Raw genomic sequence first — 19,196 nt, forward strand, 5'->3', positions numbered from 1 at the left:
GTGCGGGGACGATGAACATCAACAGAAGCCCTTCTCACACTCGATGGGATCGTTGCTATGACAGTTATCGAAGGCTCGATGACTCAAGAGCTGTTCTTGGAGTGGCTTGAGAACATTGTTGTAAGTCCTATGGATGATTACTGAGAGCTAACAGAGACTTTCAACCAGCTACCAAAATGTTCAGCCTACCCCGGTCCTCTCAGTGTCCTCGTCATGGACAATGCCAAAATTCATCACAGCGCAGAAGTTCTCGAGCTAGTTGACCGTTTTGGTGTGTTCACTCACTAATATCTTGTGTTCTTCGTTATAATACAGTGATTTGGTATTTGCAGGTGTGCATATCAAGTATCTACCACCATACTCACCCGATCTCAACCCTATTGAAGAGGCATTCTCAAAAATCAAGCACTGGCTCCGTCGTCACCAACAATATTATCTCGCTGCTACAGGTGATGGTATCATCTTTGATATGTATGAGGTTACAGAGATCATATCTTCTGATGATGCACACAGATATTTCATACATGCGGGGTATTTCTAGACTACAAAACAGTTTGTATAGTATACATGGTATTGGCAATGTAGTTGTGAGCAGGTCCAAGTCCTATGAATAAAATATCAAGCACAAGGGAGAGACCACCTTTCCACTGTGTCGCGTAATGCAGCAATCTCACCCAACTGAAATCCCATCTCCTTCAACTCTGGAATGGTTACGAAGCGAAGGAATCGAGCTTCTTTGTAGGCATTCTCAGCAAGCTTCGCATGAATGGTGTTGCCTAGGTCATATTCTTCACAAAACTTGTTGAGTGGCATGTCTGTTCCTTGCATACGAGATGGATGAAGGAGATAGGTACATGTAGGGTCGGAGGGGGCTGCAGCTGCAGCCAGTGGTATTGTGGGAATAGCAGGCACCTGTGGGCGAAAAAAATCGATGACTTCATTTCTGATCGTGAAGTTGAAAACTGGGGCAGACGATGAAGATGATTTAGTGTTTTGGGTGTCGAGCCACCGCTGTAGTACAGGACTGATTGCTGAAGGACGAGAATTGAAAAGCTTGTGATGTGGTGGCTTATTGACAGTTGCCATCCCATCATCCTTGAGCTGTGCACATCAATTGATTAGTAAAAAAGTCCTCAGGAAATAACTCACCATTGCAGATGCCCAACAGTCAAATTGTTCATGTCCGAGTGGGAGGTGTTCTTCAGTTTCTGGGTTGATATAGCAGTGTTCGGAGGGGCATGCTGAATCCGTCCTCTTGCACTTCCAGCGAGCTCAAAGAATTTGAATGTTGTTCAACTTCCTCTCGTTTCCAGGAAGGAGAGCAGAGGATTCTTTCTATGGAGGACGTGGTCAGTAAGGAATGTACCAAGAACACTATAAAATTCACTCATTTCTTATTCTTCATTGGTGCATGTTCTGCATTATCCTCGTTTTCATCATTGCCAGTGTTTGCTCCCTGAACTTGGCCCTGGACAACAGTGATGTTGACAAGCAGACTCACAGCATTCATTCCATTCACGTGCTTCATCATACCATCGAAATCAGCTTGCGTTATGAGTGACAATCCAGGTTTTGGGAGGACTTGTGGGATCTGGTATGTAAGGGCATAGTCAGTTGAAGTCGAGGACACGGGCCTGATTGTGTTGGAAATCTTCACAAGGACCTGGGCCTTGAGAGTGTCCCAGGGTTCATCAGAGTTCAGGTTGACAGAAGTGCTGATAGGCTTGCGTTTGGTTTTTGCTTTCTTCATTTCGGCAGCAGAGAATACAGTGATGATGTAGGAGACCTCCTTCGTCACTGGGGCTGGAGCATGATTGGCAATAGTACCTGACACAATGATCAATGTAAGACCCTGAGTATATGCGCGAAATTACATGAACATACCTCATTTTCACTTCTTTACAATTGTTGGAGGAGGTGTAGGGATCCTTTGTGGTTGATTGGGTCCAGCAGCTATGTTGAGTTCATCGCTCTCAGTGTTGTCGGCCTCAGGGTCATCATCCACCTCCATCTGGTCAAGAGCATCAAGGATAGTACTGGTATTGCAAAGCTGCAGATCGTCTTCATCGAAGCTGCTATCTAGGTCCTCCTCGAGCATGAGAGCCGGACGGTTATGTGCTGATTTTTGTGACATCGCAATACATAGGAGTTTAAACGCAGTACTATCACCAAAAAATTCTAAGTCTTAAGTTTCCTAATTGAACGAAAAAAACGACATGACTGCCAACATATATGCAAACAGCTGTAATACTAATGATTTTCTTCCTTAAATGCTCTCTTGAGGCACCATCTTGCAAATTGAGAATCCAAAAATTTGATAGCACACATATATAATGATTGTCAACAAACCCTGGTGGTCCATTTTTTGACAAGGTAGAAAAAAATAAGGAGGTCCATTTGAAATAAGTGGGAAAAGGAGTAAAAAGGTCGAAATAAGTAAGATTAAGTAAGCTAACGTTTTACTGATGCGACCCGCGCGCCGGGTTACCCGTACCCGTGCAGATCCCTAAATATGACATCGTAGCCTGACTTCCTTTGTGTTATTTCTTGATGCAAGTATGACGACCTCATGTGGAACCCGCACATAATAATCATGTGAATTGCTTTCATGGAACGATCAGTCCTTACATGTGGCAGATGGTAGATGTCTGGGCTCTAGCTTCATTATTGACATGGTTATTTACTGTGTAACGTGTTTTATAAGGACATGATGCGCACCGTCAGATTTCGATCGGACTCGGACATCCATTTTTGTCCGTGAGCTATTTGCCAGGCCAATGTCAGTCAACTTGGTAATGATGTCCTGAAGGCCTTCGCTCTTTGTTTTCAGTGTCCCTACTCCCTCAGGCAATGACATCGTCATAAATCTAGATCATAGTATGAATCAACACTACACCACTACACCGTTAAATAAAAGACCTATTAACATATCTACGAGCGGTAGGTAACCTTGTAGACAGACGCATTATGGAGATGGCATCATTAAGCCCATTAAACCGACATCCCGCTTCGTAACCGAACATGACTCTCATTCACTGGCGCCTCGGTGCTCACATCTGAGGCCTACTCAAAGGGTACTCGTCTTGATAGAATCTGCAGGCTTGTAATCTTCGTTGAGGGGAAGCACGATGCCTGCAACAGCATAGATGATCACAACGGCGTACTCCATGAGCATGTCCATTACGAGGTAGATTTGCCATTCGCCCGTGACCATGTTGAATTTTGCCAGATCGCCGGTGTTGGACTCGGTGGTTCCGGTTACCGAAAGCGTGCTCGAAGAGAATGTGGACAGAACGCCGTAGAGTGTCCGAACGGCCAAGAATGGAAGTGCGATAGAGATGGCCTTCAAAAACTAAAGATAAGGCGTAAGAAAATAAGTCGAACAGATGATGGTGTTCCGGAAAGCTCACCTGCTTGTGGTATCTCATGACAAAGCCAACTTGGGTCCATACGTAGACGCAAACGCCGATAAGGATGATGTATAGGGCGCAAAAGAGGATCACACCGACCCTGCCCATGGTGTTCCCACTCGAGCCTGAACTGGAACTTGTCTCCTCGGAGGTGCCGATCATGGTAAGGATGAGAGCGACCATGCCGAGGAGTTGAAGAAGGCGAAATTGTTTGTTATATCTCAACGAGCCATCGGGAGTTCGGAACCTATAATAGTGTTCAGCGCATTCGATCTACGATGACAACTGGATGAACTTACATTGAATGCAACATACCCAGCGTGCAAAGCAACAGTGGGGATAGGCCAGATGACGCTAGGGCATAGCCGCCGTCGTAAAGTGAAATGTTTGCGGGCGTGATAGCCTCAGCTGCGACAAGCAAAACACCTCCCAATAGTCGGACTGAAGGTATAACAGGGTTAAAACTATAACTGCAATAAATTAAACAACTTACTGATGCTAAATGCCAACAACAAGATCCAACCATCACCTCGCGATTTGCCGTACTTCATCACCAACTTGATGGCAATGAACAGGAAGGGAATATACATTGCGATGGTCACCGCTGCAAGGATTCCCTGAGAGTCGAGAGCCATTTTTCTGCAATTGAGGAAGGAGGAAGGAAGAAATTGAATATGGAAAATGATGTGATAGTTGTCAGACTGGTCTGCCTTTTGTATGAAAACATAGCGGAATCATTTGGACAGCGGGTAGTGGGCGCTGTTCCAGAAAAGTTGAACTTCGTACTGTGCGGAAAGTTGAAGTAAAACTGCGCACCGTATCAACTAGTATTGTCGGTCCTTGATCACAGCCGATCATTATGATGTGGCATTGTCTGGGCACTATTGATGGGGGCTGCATTGTTCTATGTGTGAATATAAGCAGCGAAATATGCTAGATAACATATCACAAAAAGTCTTTACAATGTCTCAACCCCTCGTGTTAAAGCACAAAGCTGTCAATAACGACGGCGGCGGCGACAGCTACAACATGACAATGATGACATGCACAGCGCATTATGTCAGCGAATTGAGACTGCCTGCTTACAATATGATAATCCTCAGTTAGTCTTAGAGTTATCAAAGCGACTCTGTAGTTATCGTGGTCAGTTACGATGGGAGGACCTACATAATGCAAAGCAGACGTCGTTAGATTAATATTTTATCAAGTAATTGATGTACTATCTACTGCGGTTATAACAAGGTCACATGGTGTCACAGTATGTGACATCCAGTGTCTTGCATATTCATGGTAATGCATGGCATCATTTCAGGTTCCCGACCGTATGTATTATTGGGATATGTACTGTAACCGGTTTCAGAGTGAGCTCGAACGACGACGGTGAAGCAAGAGCGCGGATTCAGCGTTCAGTATTCGGTATAAGCGAGCAAGTACGTACGGTATTCACTAGTAGCTAACATATCTACAAGTAGTGCGAGGGTGGCTGTAGGTGACTCGGATGTTGAAGTTAACGTTAAACGTTGAGACCCGGAGCACGTACACTGTACGTATGTTGTCCGCACGCATGTAAGTTCGATGATCAGAATAGATTGTGATGGAGGCCTAGCTACTACTAGATGAGTAATGCAGAACTGATAAACATAGTATGAAACATATCTAGCGGGCGCTGCACGCAACACTTCCAAAGTGCAGTATTGAAACTCCGTCGCGGCACCAAGTCACATTTGAAACTGCGTGACTTTGGCACCTCCTTCAATTGTGGTTGTTTAACCTCTGTCAAGAACTTTGTGTACAAGTAGCTAGAAAAACGAGTTTTGTCAAAGTGCCGATTGTTCCGGAAGGAATAGCATTACATTGTACGGTCCATGAGTTGCGGCGCGCCCAATATGATTGGATTGCAACATAGTTCATTTAGGAAATTTTAATTAATATTTGATCAGACCAAAATAACAGTACGCCGAGGCGATGTGGGAAATTGCAGCAATTCGACACAGTTGAACTCGACACTTACGAGTTGTAACAAATTGTGCCTCGTTTGACTCGCGAGTGATACGGACCGGTAGTTCAGCCAATGAGAAGCCAGCGATACTCCGACGATTATTTGCAAGTAGCTACACAATAAGCAGACAGAACTAATTATGACCTATCTCCCTTGCATTCACGAGCAACTGACATCCATAGCGACACAAAATAGAGGCGGGAATGTGTGTTACATAACCCTATGAAATCAATGAAGGGATTGTATGACGCACCTCCCAGAAACAAACTATATCTGTTGTGCGTTTAGCCGTTTCGAGTTGTAGACCTGCATCTTCAACTCGCACTCAGCATCTTTCCTGTCCTGTTCGAGTTCCTTGCGGATGCGTTCCTCTGTGGTTTCTGGTGCTGGTGAGTGCATCATTGGTTCAGGGCCGAGTCACGATGATGGGAGTCGGAGGAATAGTGCTGGTGCTGCTAGTAGTAGTGGATGCTGAGCGCCGAACAGTTACATTGAGCTTGTTCATGCGCCCGTATCCAGCAGACAAAGATCGAGAGGCAATCGCTGTTGAGTTGGTGAGCTCCCGCTGTGATATTGAGCGTGCGGTTTCTGATTGGGTTTGAGCCTGCCAGTGCATAATGTTGTCCCGACATCGATCAACCCTCACAGAACCGCAGATTGCAACTGATACTCTTAGCGTGATCCTGTTGAAGAGGGATCGCCACGGAAGATCTGTAGTTTTTGTTCTTCGTCTGGTTCGCCTGAGCAGCAGCGCAATCGTGGAGGAACGCATGATGTTGACATGACGTGGAAGGTATACATAAGGGATCACATTATCAAGAAATCGAGCATGCAACTTCTAAGCCCAATAGTCTAAGTTGGTGTGACACCGTGTCAAATTATATGACGACGCAGGCGTTCGGGCGCCTGAGTCTGGTAGAAGTAGAATAGTATAGTCGGGAGATAGACGAGATTGTGATAATATGATGAGTTAGATATCGGGCATTATTCTAAATTTCCACTACTTCTTGCTGAGTGCTTGAAGCTGGACGAACTCGTAATAATCTCCTCTCCGCGCAAGAAGTTCGTCGTGGGTTCCGGATTCGCTGACTCTGCCTTCCTTGACAAAATGTCTGTGAAGTAGTGAGAAAATGTTCAGGAGTGACGATGGTCTCGATTGACTCACATGCGATCAGCGTTCTGGATAGTCGAAAGGCGGTGGGCGATAGCTATTGTGGTGCGACCTTTGGCAGCTTTGTCAAGAGCTTCTTGCACCACCTTTTCTGAGTTCGAATCAAGGGCTGATGTAGCTTCATCGAGCAGAAGAACTTTCGGGTTCCGAAGCAGTGCGCGAGCGATTGCTATACGTTCTGCATCATGCTTTCAGCGCACAAAGAAGGATGTTTTGCCATGAATGATACACACGTTTCTGACCTCCAGACAGCTGGGATCCCTTGCCACCAACTTCTGTATTGAATCCGCTAACATTATCATGTCAGTAAGCCTCAAATTTTCGTGGTATTGAGGTCTTACTCTGGAAGTGATTGAATAAACTCCAGTATATTGGCATCACGGCAGGCAGTCTCGATCTCTTCTTGTGCGACCTCAGATTCTGGTCTGGCGGCACCGAGCAAGATATTGAAGCGAATAGTTCCTGCGTACAAAGTCTGCAAGGCAAGCAGTCAGCTCTCTTTACCAAGAGATCAATATCACGATCGTATTCACAGGTTCTTGTGACACAAGTGAGATTTGCTGTCGATATGCTTGGACGTTAAATTCATCAATAAGCTCTCCATCGAGTGAGATCCGTCCGGAAAGTGGATCGTAAAAACGCTCTAGTAATTGGATGCTAAATGGACTCTTAGCAGCCTGTCTGGATACAGTATGATGGCGGGACTTACACCGTGCTTTTACCGCAACCGCTAGAGCCGACCAAGGCAACATAGGTTCCGGGTTCGACGGTAAGCGTGAGGCCACGAAGAACCCGGGTTCTGGGACGGGTAGGATAACTGAAATGAACGTTCTCCAGCTGTATGTGACCCTTGATAGTCTTGCTCGGAATACTTTTGCCTTCAGTTGACTCTGCATCAATCGCAGGAGTTGAATCGAGGAGCCTGATAGTTGCGTCGGCGGCCCCTTTGGCCGATGAAATGTCAGGCACGAAGGCAAAGACATTACCAGCCTGCATTGAGGAAAATACCGTGCTCTGCCAATGCATTGTTCACTTCAATAATGTCCGGAGGTCGACAAAATAACCTTACCACTAAAGTAATGAAGAATGATTGTGTGGATATCTCCAGCTGCGAAACGAGTGTCGCGCCATACCAGACGACTAGAGAAATCACCCAGAAACCCATGGCCTGAGAGAGTGCATACAGCAAGTTACTCCAGAGCGCTGTCCTAGTGGATTTTCTGATGGGTCCTTCCAAGCTTCGTCTGTATATATCAAGACAGTGCTCCTCTCGGGTCAATGATGCAACGGTGCGAATGGCTGCAGCAGCTTCGCAGGCAATCTGAGCAGAGCTTTCTTGCGCTTTCTTGTTCTTCTGATCTTTCAGAACAACTACTTGCTAGAAGACGTTTAGCGCAATGGGAGCTTATCGAGCAGGTCACGTACCAAACGTATATAGCCACCGCACACCAGGACAGGAATACATGCTAAGTGAGACAAATTTTGTAAGAGAAATGCGTAAAATGGAAAAACGGGACGCACCCATGCCAACAATAGCTGCCTTCCAAGCGTATGCAAAGCCAATTATTAAGCCAACAACTAGAGTTGCGATAGATTGGATGATTCTAACCAAAGTCAGTCATTACACCACTTTGGAATGAATGGTGATACTCACGTTCCCAGAGTTATACCAGCAAGACCATTGATCCTCTGGGGGTTTTCGCTCAAGTTTGACGTCAGAGTGCCAGTCTTGTGTAGAGTCTAATGAGGATCCTGTACGAGCTGGAGGAGTTATAGGACTCACACTGTTCTTGTCGTTGTCAAAGTACTCGACTGCCTCCATGAGCAAATAATAATAATGTAGCGATTGAGCACTCACTGTCTTGTCGGAGGATAGCTTTGAAGCTCATTGAACGGAGCTTGGCAGTCAAGACAGCGGCAGCAGAAGCAAAGAAGTAGTTCTGGAAACCCATACACAATGCGCATAGAATGGCAAGGATGAAAAACCTGGCTCGGGATAAGCACCAGCATGATCTCCGGGAAAATATGAACTCAACCAGAGAGCATTTCGGTCGCCTTGGTAGCTTCGCTCAGAATTTGTGGTCGCGCTAAAGCCGGAGACTGCGTGCCCTGCCGACGGATAGCAGGATAAATGGCATCCATTTTGATTGTCAACAGGACTTACCATAGATTATACCAGAGACAGGATACGCGGCACCGTTGCCTGTGGAAACGCATGAGCGTAACTGATGATCTATGCTTTGCGAACTTACATATGGCAAAGAAAGATCCAATTAAGTATCGGCGAAGCCCTTCAGGGTGAAGACCACCAATTCGTTTCATCAAATAAAACAGACCGTAGGCTTCCTCTGGAGCCTGGTCCCCTACATCCTCCTTTAATTGACTGGCGATGTCGCTTCTGACAGATCGAATAGTGCTCTTCCGTTCGAGGAGTTCTTCTGACCTAGACTTTTCCAAATCTGACTCGTCACCTGACCCCCCTGCATCCAGATCATCTTTTTCACTCTCGCGGAGAGATTGAGCTGCGACGAGACGAGAGTATGCGCCGTTCTCATCTGCCAGAAGTTCCGCATGAGTCCCTCGCTCCAGTACAAGTCCCTCGCCCATTACAAGTATGCAGTCAGCATCTTTAACCGTGGACAAGCGATGAGCAATGGTGATGGTAGTTCGACCAGCAGCTGCCTTGTCCAGAGCATCTTGTACGATTACTTCTGAGCGAGTATCGAGGGCACTTGTGGCTTCATCAAGGAGCAAGATCCGCGGGTCCGACACGATAGCTCGCGCAATTGCGATGCGCTGTTTTTGCCCTCCCGACAAAAGAAAACCTCGCTCACCAACCATAGTGTCATATCCTTGTGGCAGGTGGTTAATAAAGCTATCTGCATTAGACTTGATGCAGGCTGCTTTGATCAGTTGAAACTTCTCCTCATCAGATGCATCCTCGTATTGTGTGCCAATGAGACCGTGTGCGATGTTGCCCCTGATAGTCGTCGCGAAAAGCACTGGCTCTTGTGAGACTAGACCGATCTGAGAGCGTAACCATTTGATATTCAGCTCTCGCAAGTCAATTCCGTCAAGCGTAACGGAGCCACTGAGCGGATCGTAGAAGCGTTCCGTGAGAGATACGATCGTAGATTTACCAGATCCAGATGCGCCAACAAGAGCAGTGGTCTTGCCAGCCGGGAAGGTGACGTCGATGCCTTTGAGAATTGGAACATCTGCGCGAGACGGATAGCTGAATTTGACTTCCTTGAACGTAATCTCCCCAGTGACTTTTGAAGGCTTTAGTCCTCCTGGGTTTGCAGAGTCGATATCAGGGACACGCTCGATCGTATCGAATAGTTTGACGGCGGCACCACAGGCACGTGTAATGGCTTTAGTAAAGCATGATGAGAATTCTGAACCAAAAAGTAGGACTACGATTACCTTGTAATTCAGGCGCAAGTATAGCAAGAGATAATGATCCGGTTAAGATGGCAAAGAAGACATTTACAACCTGTCCGGCGTTAGCTGCCAACCAATGTCAAATGCAGTTTCAAGATACAGAAACAGGAACAGACCTTGGCCTTCATTTATGAGGGTAGTTCCGAAATCGAATGCGAGCGCATATCCAGCGTAGTTCACGAAGAAGAGGCAGCCTAATCCCACACCTTGCGAAATACTCGCTTTGGCGTTAACGATGCGAGTAACGTCGATGTTCTTATCGTATATTCCAGACAAAATTTTCTGTGTCCCGAAAGCCTGTGCAGTGCGAATCGTGGATATGACCTCTTCTGCAAGACTGCCTGCCTCAGCAGTATGCTTCAAGGACAATCTGGTATTGAACGGAGATCATAAAGCTTCAGGACGAACTCAACAGCAAGTACACTCACTGTGTGTATTTGGAGAGACATTTTTTCATGACACCGCCTATGATTATGATGCACACAATCATGGACGACAATGCAAGAGCGAGACGCCATGACCGGACAAACGCAATAATAAAGCCAACGACGAATGCGCTGATGCAAGTGACTGCAACAGTGACTTTTTCGGATATCCCCAGTTGTACCAGATCTATTTCAGAGCATGGTAACTTCGACCGTCTGCCTTTGAAAGGTACAGAATGACTTACGAGTGTCGGTTTGGATGCGCGTCGCAACCTCTCCAGCCCCCACATCATCAAAATAGGCGATTTCCTGTCTAAGGATGGCCTGAAGATACCTCTCGCGTATTCTTTTCCCATTAGCCTCTGAGGTGTAAACCCAGGTGTACATGTATATATACGTGGAAACAAACATGGCGACACCTGGTGCGAATTCAGGTCAGTACCAAGTCTGATTCTTATCTAATCAAGAACTTACCAAGATAAACGAGATAAGAAGCATCCAGGCTAGCGCTATGAACGAATGTGGATGCAGCAGCATCTAGTGCGGCCTGCGCCTGCTCAATCACGTTCGTATCATTAGACTGCAACGATTGATAGTACTCGTTCTCTGCTGAATTAAACGTGACGAAATCTTGGGTCATGTCACCGAATACTAAAGTCATCAGAGGCTAGGATAGGAAATAAGAAGATGTCACTCGCAAATATGAAAACTCACCTGCGAAGCGCCAGCAGCAACAGCAAAGATCATGCCAAGAAAGTCCAACATTATTTCAAAGCGAGTTGAATACCTGCGTCGGTAAATTATGGTGTTCGGTCAAAAAAGTGGGATGATCTCACCGGAATAACGATAAGAACGACGCAGAAACGGATGTGTCCGCTGCCAATGCGTTCTCGGCCTCGCTCTCCATTTCCTTGGATGCTTTCTTGGCCCAGGGGAGAAAACCTCGGATGCCCTTTGAATCCTTTTTCATGTCCAGAATAACGTGCTCTGAGGATGTGAGCTCCTTCGAAACGGCGAGTTTCTTTTCGTCAGCAGTGGCTGGAAGGCCCTCCGACGTATGGGACACAAGTAAAGTGGGTTCTGTGCCCATGCTTTTGAGCGTGCTTTGAGTTTGAGTTGACCCATCTGCAGGGAATCCATGAGTTTATGTAGGTAACTGAAGCGGTTCCGATGCATCGGTGCGGCGTCAACGAGTCAAGTTCGGCATACTATTAAGACTGCCACGGTGCCTTGCGTGAGAAGTGAGGAGCCTGTGGAAGAATTAATTGATGGGGAACATGTACTTACCTCACGTAACTGCAGCCAAGAAGTTAGCAGTTAGTTGCTCCTTCTTCCTAGTACGCGAGTCACATGTATGTACCATACGGTAATATGGCAACTTGCCCGATGCTCATTGCTCATTGCCTTCCTTATCACATCGTACACGCATGTCGGAACGACGTGGCTGAAGCTGTATTTTACTGCATCAAGTCTTCTTTCTGAAAGCATCGGAGCATTCAATCGGACTGTCTTGCTTGAAGCTTGAAGTCCATCATACATGCATGTCTTCTAAACGCGAATTTCGAAATACGAAGGCAACTGAATCATTTGCCGGATGATTCCAGCGATATCCTTGCATGCTTATGTCATCCCGCTGCCAGTGGACCCGACTGCGTGACTCTTCGTATTGACTCACTACCACTAGTACTAGTGCACTAGTGACTCCTCGCTTGCAATATTAACGTTGGAGTAGTAATGACTCACAACGTTCCGTGTTAGTCGTATCGATACTACAGCTCGTCAGCGTCGTCGCTGATGGGCATGTCTATTGAATAGCCGTTTACATGATGAGAATACCTCCAAAGTATCATCCACACTCAATAACACAATTTCTACTACTTGGAATCCCATTCAGCTCAGGCTGGAGGTTAGGTATTTCTGAGCACCTTCGGGACAAAAGTATAAGTACTTTTGTCTGTCCGTGAATTATTTTATCCTCCTTTGCCTTTTGGTTGCCTTAGTTACTGTACTTGAACGGCTTATAGGCTATTAGGAATATCTTGAACCTCCACTGCACCAAAATTTTCATACAAACTCGAAAGGAGTGTGACATCATACACAAGAAGTTCTTACAGTAAGATTCGGTAGGCTGACAATGTCCCACAAGGACCGATGGGATGTGATTGTGAGCAACCACCTTAACAAGGATGACCGGTGCCTTAAGACTGGGGGACAAAGTGTACAGACTTGAGCTCCCATTGGACAGATACAATTGTAACATACATGCCACAAGCGCCGTACTCTATACATGAAAAATGGCTTTAAGCTGAAACATTGGGCGCATATATCTGATGAGCTGGCGCAATCATTCACAATGACGAGCCTTGACATCACGCTCACAAGAGGTGCGTCCCATCGGTTGCCGATCCTGAGTTGGAAGAAACAGAACGGTAGGCCTACGTAGTTTCATTTCTCGGGCGGTTCTCGACTTCGTGCCCTGGACGTAGGACACAATGGTTATAGAATTGCCTGTGACGCCGTCTTTGAAGTCATCGACTTCAGCACTTGTTGACATCGAAAGAATGGATAACGACGAGACGAAGATCGGATGGGACTGGAAAGGTATATGCTTTACAGTATATCGTTTACCGCCGGCGAAGATGTACTTCAGTTGCGCAGATATCGCAACGACAAGTGACCAGTGACGACTCGACCACCGTGCATGTTACAAGAATGAGTTCATCGTTGGATTGTCCATTCCATCGAGGACTCACCTTTGTTGTGATCCAAATAAAAGACCAACTTCAGCAGCTCTAAGATATCGCATTCTTCAACTGAAGGCGTTGTCTCTAGGGCTCTGGACATCAGCTCCCAGTGAGATAAAAACGCATGACTGGGAGAAAGTATTGGGAGTTCATGGTGATTTTTCGTCAACTGAGAGACACAATAATGCATGTCTTACGCACCAGATGCGTACAATCATCGGTGGAATGACGACCACCTTCGAGAAGCAGTTGAGTGGGAAGAGACGGGTTTACACTGCGTTGGTTCCATATTAACGAGGACAACGGAGTGAAGTCGTGTCAGGCGGTTTCAAGCATCACCAGGATAGTATCAGAATCATATACATTTCTGCTCCCACAGTATGGTAATGTAGATACCACCCTATAGTAGGGGCACAGTGCTGTGCATCACTACGATGGAATACAGTGTATGAGTCGGTGTTGGTTGAAGCACCAACAGAAGAGGCGTGGAAATTGCGGTGGTTGGTATCAGTGACTGTAAAGATTCTGGATGATTTCCCGTGTATTTGAAACACGGTAAAATGTATGCCTTGCGCATGAGATGTGGTCGAGCATTGACGAATCGGAGATGACGAGCGCGTTCGAGGACAAGTTGGCTGGGAAAATATGGATGTATGATCTGATGCATTATAATTACGATTGGCCAGGCAGTAAAAACGGGGATGAAAACAGTGAATGATGGAATGAGAACTCGTGCCCACAAATGAGGCTTGGGCGCTTCAGCTGCGCAGCCTATAATACAAGTTGGTACTCACGAGGATGTCACATGTTAAACATACCAGCTCAGGCTTCCAGTGTACTCTTGACGCCCATTGTGACTTGGTGTCGAGACTTGCTAAAAACATCGTCGTGAGTGATGGTTGGATGGAAGCTGTGACTGAGCTACGCTCTATAGTTGATTATGTCTTCACCCATTGTTGGAAGGCAGGAGAAATCAACGATAAAACACTGCCATAATTTTGAAGGACACAGCAGCTTGGTCAATGACGCCATACAACTGCCAGACGGACAGCGGATGACATCGATGATAACTTGTTCATTTGACGGCTCGCTGCGGGTATGGAACTTAAGGAGTAGGAAACAAATAGGAGAAGATTGGCAGGACGGAGATAGCAAAGTATGGACGATAGCACTGTCTCCCAACGGGAAGAAGGTGGCTAGTAGGAGTGAGGACGGTGGAGTGAGGTTGTGGGAAATTGACACAAGCAAAGTCATCGCGAAATGGACGGGACATGCAAAGGCGGTGCGGTCTGTGTACTGGAGTCGAGATGGTTAGCGAATGATGCATGATGAGCGGATCCTACGACGGGACTGCAAGGGAGTGGGTGGGACGTGGAGAAGGTAGAAACAATCCTTGGACCAATCGAGACTGGGCACGAAAACGTGTTCGCAGTCGTCTACTCGCCAGACATGATCGTATTCGCGACTGCTGAAGGCGCCTTCCCGATTCCTGATTCCGATTCCACAGTCAAAATCTGGGATGCTGGTAAACTTGTCGCCGCTCTCAAAATACAGAAAATGTGTTTTGCTTGGCTTGGACCCTGAAAAATCCTGATTGTCCAATAAGGAAACCATGTAACGGTATATCACAGAATTTGATTTGTGATAATCTATACACGCACCATGGCTCCGAGTTCAAGAACATCATTCGTACTAGCTTCCCGGGCATCCAAACTCGCACAGATCCAAACAAACATCGTCAGAGATGGCCTCGAGACTACATTTCCGGCCCTTTCATTCGGCACGTCATTTATGACGACAGAGGGCGATAAAAATCAATCTCAGGCGTTATATCTGCTCGGAGGAAAGGCGCTATGGACAAAAGAACTCGAGGTTGCATTGAAGGAGAACGTGGTTGATATGCTGATACATAGTTTGAAAGATGTCCCCACGACCCTACCGCACGGCTGCGAAATTGGGGCGATATTGGAGAGAGAGAATCCTGTCGATAGCCTGGTGGTGAAGCAGGGCTTGCCTTACAGGACACTGGAAGAGTTACCAGAAGGGAGTGTCGTGGGTACGAGCAGCGTTCGGAGAGTAGCGCAGTTGCGGAGGTCTTTCCCTGGCTTGGCGTTTCTGGACGTCGTAAGTTTTCGCAGCCCACGAGTATATCGCACACTCTAACATATTTACAGCGAGGAAATTTGTAAGGCCATGTGTTTATTTTCAAGCTAAACTTAATATCAATTCTAGAAACACCCGTCTTGCGAAACTCGATGCCCCCGATGGTCCTTATACAGCGCTTATACTAGCCAAGGCCGGTCTTGTACGACTAGGCATGGGGGATCGCATCACGGCAGATCTCACCCCACCAATACTCTTCCACGCTGTCTCTCAAGGTGCTTTGGCAATTGAGATCCGCGCAGACGATCAGGAAGCACGGGAATTGTGCAAAGCCCTAACCCACCAGGAAACACAGTGGAAGTGCCTCGCAGAGAGGGCATTATTGAGAGAACTGGAAGGCGGATGTAGTGTTCCTGTTGGCGTCTCTACATCACTATCGCAGATTGATAAAAGCGCTGGGAAACTGACGCGTGCAACCCTCGAGATAACGGGTTGCGTCACATCACTGGATGGTTCCGTACATGTCCAAGATACTCTTTCGCAGGAAGTCGAAAGCATACAGGGCGCAGAGGAGCTGGGTAAAAATCTTGCAACAAAATTGATGGTGAATGGTGCGAAGGTAATATTGGACGACATTACTCAAGATAGACGGAAGAGGGCCAGTGAAGCAGAGACAGCAGAATAGACAAGAATTTGCAATTGTTGGTATTGCAAGTTGATTTACATTTCATATACAAAATCATATTCTATGTACTTGTCGAATACGCGTTGTCTCTTGCAGTTCAAGTACGCAAGATCATGAAGACGATGAACCAGCAATCCTGAAGAGCAAGAAGAATTATCTACCTTCCCGCGAGCGCCTGCAAATCCCTGGACAATTTCGAGCAGCAGGTGACTCTAAAGCAGGAAGGAGTCAAAGACATTGAAGAACCAAAAAAATCGGAGAGCCGTTCTTATGGGGGGCGTTTATTTGCACCTGTTTACATACTCCCTAATTTGGATCACCGTTAACCTCTCAGTTAACCGGTTAAGGACACATCCCAAGGCTTGGACTCCAACTGGCATGACCTCAATCTCGTCTCGCCGTTTACGCAAAGAGCTCACTGAAATACAGACAGAAGGATGTCCCACAGGTACGTCCTCTCACATGTTATACGTGCAGCTGACTGACCCGCCGTCGATTACAGGCATCACACTGCTCAGCGCTGATAACTTTGAGACGTGGTACTTCTCCATAGAAATTCTGGGCGAAAGTTTATACCAGGTCTGATGGGAGCTCACTTTCATTATTCATGGGTCCTTACAAAAATATGGTTAGGGGGAGGTATTCAAGCTCATGTTTCGCTTTGACTCAAGCTACCCTATCTCGGCGCCTGCAGTCCAGTTCGTCGTCAACCAGGAATCAACAGCACCTGTGCATCCGGTGTGTTATACCTATAGTTGGAGTTTACGGTGATAACTGACCGTTGATTAGCATGTATACTCAAATGGACATGTGAGTTCGCTACATGCCGAACTTAGCGTGCTGTAATGTGTCTGATGTGCCGTAGATTTGCGCCTCTATCCTTGGAACTGAATGGTCACCAGTTCTGAGTGTGTCTGCTGTGTGTGTAACCCTGCAAAGTATGCTTGCATCATGCAAAGTGAGTTTTTCCTTGATATCCACGACACAGTCGTTTTAGTAACACGGAACATGTTACAGTCGAAGGAACGGTGAGCTCCCATCTCATCTAACGGCATCTTCCATTTATAACGTGGGCTCTGAAGGCCCGTAGACAATGACAGGTACGTTCGGTACGCACCCGATAATCCAAAGAAGGTACGTCTTAGCGTCTGTTAGACGTTATCCAGGAACCTCTGAACTTTTTCAATGTGCAGACTCGTTTCCACTACGACGGTAAGTGATCGATGCACTGCATATGTCCGTCGGCTTATGGCGTCTATCCTGCATGTCTGCTTCATCACACGATTAGATGATACGTATGTTTTCGTTCTCAATCGTTCATGTTCAATCGCTAATATTTTTAATGATAACCAGGGTGTAGGAGTATTGATAGTTATTGAATGTATCTTGAGCCTGAAGGTAGATGTTGTATTACCAAGGAGATCATCGAGGCAATGCGAGGAGTCATATTCCAGTTCTTTAGGTCTATTCATAGGATTTTTGCTATGACGGAGCTTAGACCCCACAGATGACATTTGTAGACTCCATGATTGCATGCTTCATTTCCACGAGTCCTGCTCGATTTTGATCCACCCGCTTATCTCCGGCGTTGGTGAGAAAGATAGCTTGGTAACAGCTGGAGAGATAAGTGGATCAGATGCCCGCAGGCTTGCTCACCTCAGAAGAAATCTACACAGGCTTATCGATCCTTCTCGAAAGGAAACTCCGGCACGGTATTGACGTGCACCAGTAATGTCAAGAGATGCTTGCCATTGGATCACAGGTATAAAGCAGCTCAGTGTCCGAGAAGTAAGATGTATTATACGCGCTCCGTGAATTACCGGTCAACCTCCCTCAGCTCATCAGTCAACGTTAGGAACGTATGGTTCTACCAGCATCTTGCTAAATTCCTTCAACTTCTCTGGACCGCGGACTTCTTCCGTTAGTAATGGTAGCTGAACAATGTGGAAGAATTCGTCGTAGAGCTCGTGGGCCTCGGAAAGATACTTTTGCTGCATCTTTCTTCGTACTTGACAATGCTCGCAGTTGGATGCTAAATTAAGATTAGAATTACATTACGTGGAGTAGTAGGAAATACTTGCATGTCTTTGGGAAGAGCAGCTGGTTGACGACGATGTTATGCGTGTCGATCTCATAAGCCGTCAATTCCTGAACGAGACGCTCCGTCTCGTACAGAGACAAGAACTCGGAGATGCAAACGCAAACGAAAGTGGTCTTTTCCTGAAAATAATATGAGATAGTTCCGGTGTGTTCAATGACGAAACGTACAGGGTCCTTGAATTGCGTGTTGACTTCGTTGATCACAGCACGCATAGATTCCAGCTTTGCAAACATGTCCTCTTGAGAGTCCTGCTGACCGCCCATCATACTCGACATTTGTCTAATCATGGGCCCAAATTGACCACTGAGCGTGCTGAGTTTGCCCAGGGCCTTCTCCAGTACAGTAGGAAACGAAAGGAAACGCAAGGTATGACCTGTCGGTGCGGTATCAAACACGATGACCGAATATTCCATCGACTTGACGTGTCTGTGGAGACATTGTTTCGTCAATCCATGGAGGTCGAAAGTTAGATGACGAACTTCATGATCTCAGCAAAACTCATTGCCTCGTCAACACCAGGAATGGCGAATGCAAGATCCTGCATCATCGAGCCCATCATGCCGTTTGAATCAGCTGGGGTTGTGAAGCGTCAGCAGGACAAGAATGGGTTTGGGAGATGCCAACGCGTACATTGCTCGACCATCTCCTGGATTGCACTTGTAGGATCGATTTCCATAGCGGACAGGTTATCGAATCCATTGACCTTTGTCGCGTCTTTGGAGAACTTCTGTCCGAAAGCATCCGACAGATTATGTGCTGGGTCGGTGGACTATAGCTGAGGGTGGACATCGGCCTCTGAGACCGTAGATGTGACCACGTACGATGAGCAGTACCGATTCTCGGCACTGAGCAAGTTGGATGGCTAGCGAACACGACGTGGTTGTTTTCCCTGTACGTATGGATCAGGTTTCTGATAGTTCAGATTCAAGGGGCCACGTACCGACACCACCCTTACCACCTGCATCGCACCCGAGTTGACCCCAGAATGTCAATGAACTGGGTGAGCAGTTGAATAGTGAAGCACATACCGCAGAATATCCATTTCAAGGACTTTTGATCCAGAACATTTTGCAGAGTTGGCGGTAAGGTTTCTTCTGCCATTTGAGATACTCGA

The 19,196-nt window shown here is 46.6% G+C and overlaps 7 protein-coding genes across 7 annotated transcripts; 2 read left to right on the forward strand and 5 right to left on the reverse strand.

Annotated features, from left to right (window-relative positions):
- Positions 1 to 530: 530 nt before the first annotated feature.
- Positions 531 to 1,392, reverse strand: F5147DRAFT_611886 (uncharacterized protein). The gene is made up of 2 exons (XM_041432448.1): positions 1,150 to 1,392; positions 531 to 1,101 (listed from the first exon to the last, which is right to left on the reverse strand). Exons 1-2 carry the CDS (start codon positions 1,150 to 1,152, stop codon positions 619 to 621), a joined length of 486 nt encoding a protein of 161 aa, XP_041293675.1. The 5' UTR covers positions 1,153 to 1,392; the 3' UTR covers positions 531 to 618.
- Positions 1,388 to 1,789, reverse strand: F5147DRAFT_575532 (uncharacterized protein; the record flags this gene model as incomplete). The annotated part of the gene is made up of 1 exon (XM_041431278.1): positions 1,388 to 1,789. A coding segment is annotated over one exon (402 nt), but the record flags the coding sequence as incomplete, so codon positions are not given.
- Positions 1,790 to 3,067: 1,278 nt separating this feature from the next.
- On the reverse strand, positions 3,068 to 4,045 carry F5147DRAFT_575585 (uncharacterized protein; the record flags this gene model as incomplete). The annotated part of the gene is made up of 4 exons (XM_041431280.1): positions 3,068 to 3,352; positions 3,411 to 3,657; positions 3,710 to 3,851; positions 3,904 to 4,045. 4 exons carry the CDS (start codon positions 4,043 to 4,045, stop codon positions 3,068 to 3,070), a joined length of 816 nt encoding a protein of 271 aa, XP_041293677.1.
- Positions 4,046 to 6,409: 2,364 nt separating this feature from the next.
- On the reverse strand, positions 6,410 to 11,539 carry F5147DRAFT_745517 (P-loop containing nucleoside triphosphate hydrolase protein; the record flags this gene model as incomplete). Its single annotated transcript, XM_041439757.1, has 22 exons — positions 6,410 to 6,521; positions 6,575 to 6,758; positions 6,814 to 6,869; positions 6,922 to 7,055; positions 7,114 to 7,237; positions 7,290 to 7,594; positions 7,650 to 7,958; positions 8,006 to 8,046; positions 8,102 to 8,184; positions 8,235 to 8,308; positions 8,364 to 8,392; positions 8,439 to 8,566; positions 8,617 to 8,689; positions 8,745 to 8,783; positions 8,833 to 9,954; positions 10,007 to 10,090; positions 10,141 to 10,394; positions 10,453 to 10,636; positions 10,695 to 10,868; positions 10,924 to 11,116; positions 11,164 to 11,236; positions 11,286 to 11,539. The coding sequence occupies 22 exons, from the start codon at positions 11,537 to 11,539 to the stop codon at positions 6,410 to 6,412; spliced, it is 4,029 nt and encodes a 1,342-aa protein (XP_041293678.1).
- A 3,310-nt stretch (positions 11,540 to 14,849) lies between these two features.
- F5147DRAFT_692154 (porphobilinogen deaminase, dipyromethane cofactor binding domain-containing protein) lies at positions 14,850 to 15,984 on the forward strand (the record flags this gene model as incomplete). Its single annotated transcript, XM_041437179.1, has 3 exons — positions 14,850 to 15,317; positions 15,368 to 15,378; positions 15,426 to 15,984. Exons 1-3 carry the CDS (start codon positions 14,856 to 14,858, stop codon positions 15,979 to 15,981), a joined length of 1,029 nt encoding a protein of 342 aa, XP_041293679.1. The 5' UTR covers positions 14,850 to 14,855.
- A 375-nt stretch (positions 15,985 to 16,359) lies between these two features.
- On the forward strand, positions 16,360 to 17,201 carry F5147DRAFT_745519 (ubiquitin-conjugating enzyme/RWD-like protein; the record flags this gene model as incomplete). Its single annotated transcript, XM_041439758.1, has 8 exons — positions 16,360 to 16,429; positions 16,484 to 16,560; positions 16,615 to 16,719; positions 16,771 to 16,791; positions 16,847 to 16,939; positions 16,999 to 17,009; positions 17,064 to 17,115; positions 17,175 to 17,201. 8 exons carry the CDS (start codon positions 16,360 to 16,362, stop codon positions 17,199 to 17,201), a joined length of 456 nt encoding a protein of 151 aa, XP_041293680.1.
- Positions 17,202 to 17,396: 195 nt separating this feature from the next.
- On the reverse strand, positions 17,397 to 19,183 carry F5147DRAFT_798060 (anion-transporting ATPase; the record flags this gene model as incomplete). Its single annotated transcript, XM_041443214.1, has 8 exons — positions 17,397 to 17,982; positions 18,035 to 18,201; positions 18,250 to 18,508; positions 18,562 to 18,655; positions 18,713 to 18,851; positions 18,904 to 18,971; positions 19,023 to 19,040; positions 19,111 to 19,183. 8 exons carry the CDS (start codon positions 19,181 to 19,183, stop codon positions 17,823 to 17,825), a joined length of 978 nt encoding a protein of 325 aa, XP_041293681.1. The 3' UTR covers positions 17,397 to 17,822.
- Between the last annotated feature and the right edge of the window lie 13 nt (positions 19,184 to 19,196).

The sequence above is a fragment of the Suillus discolor genome (genome assembly GCF_016758755.1).
Source record: "Suillus discolor strain FC423 chromosome Unknown F5147scaffold_23, whole genome shotgun sequence".
Lineage (NCBI taxonomy): Eukaryota > Fungi > Basidiomycota > Agaricomycetes > Boletales > Suillaceae > Suillus > Suillus discolor.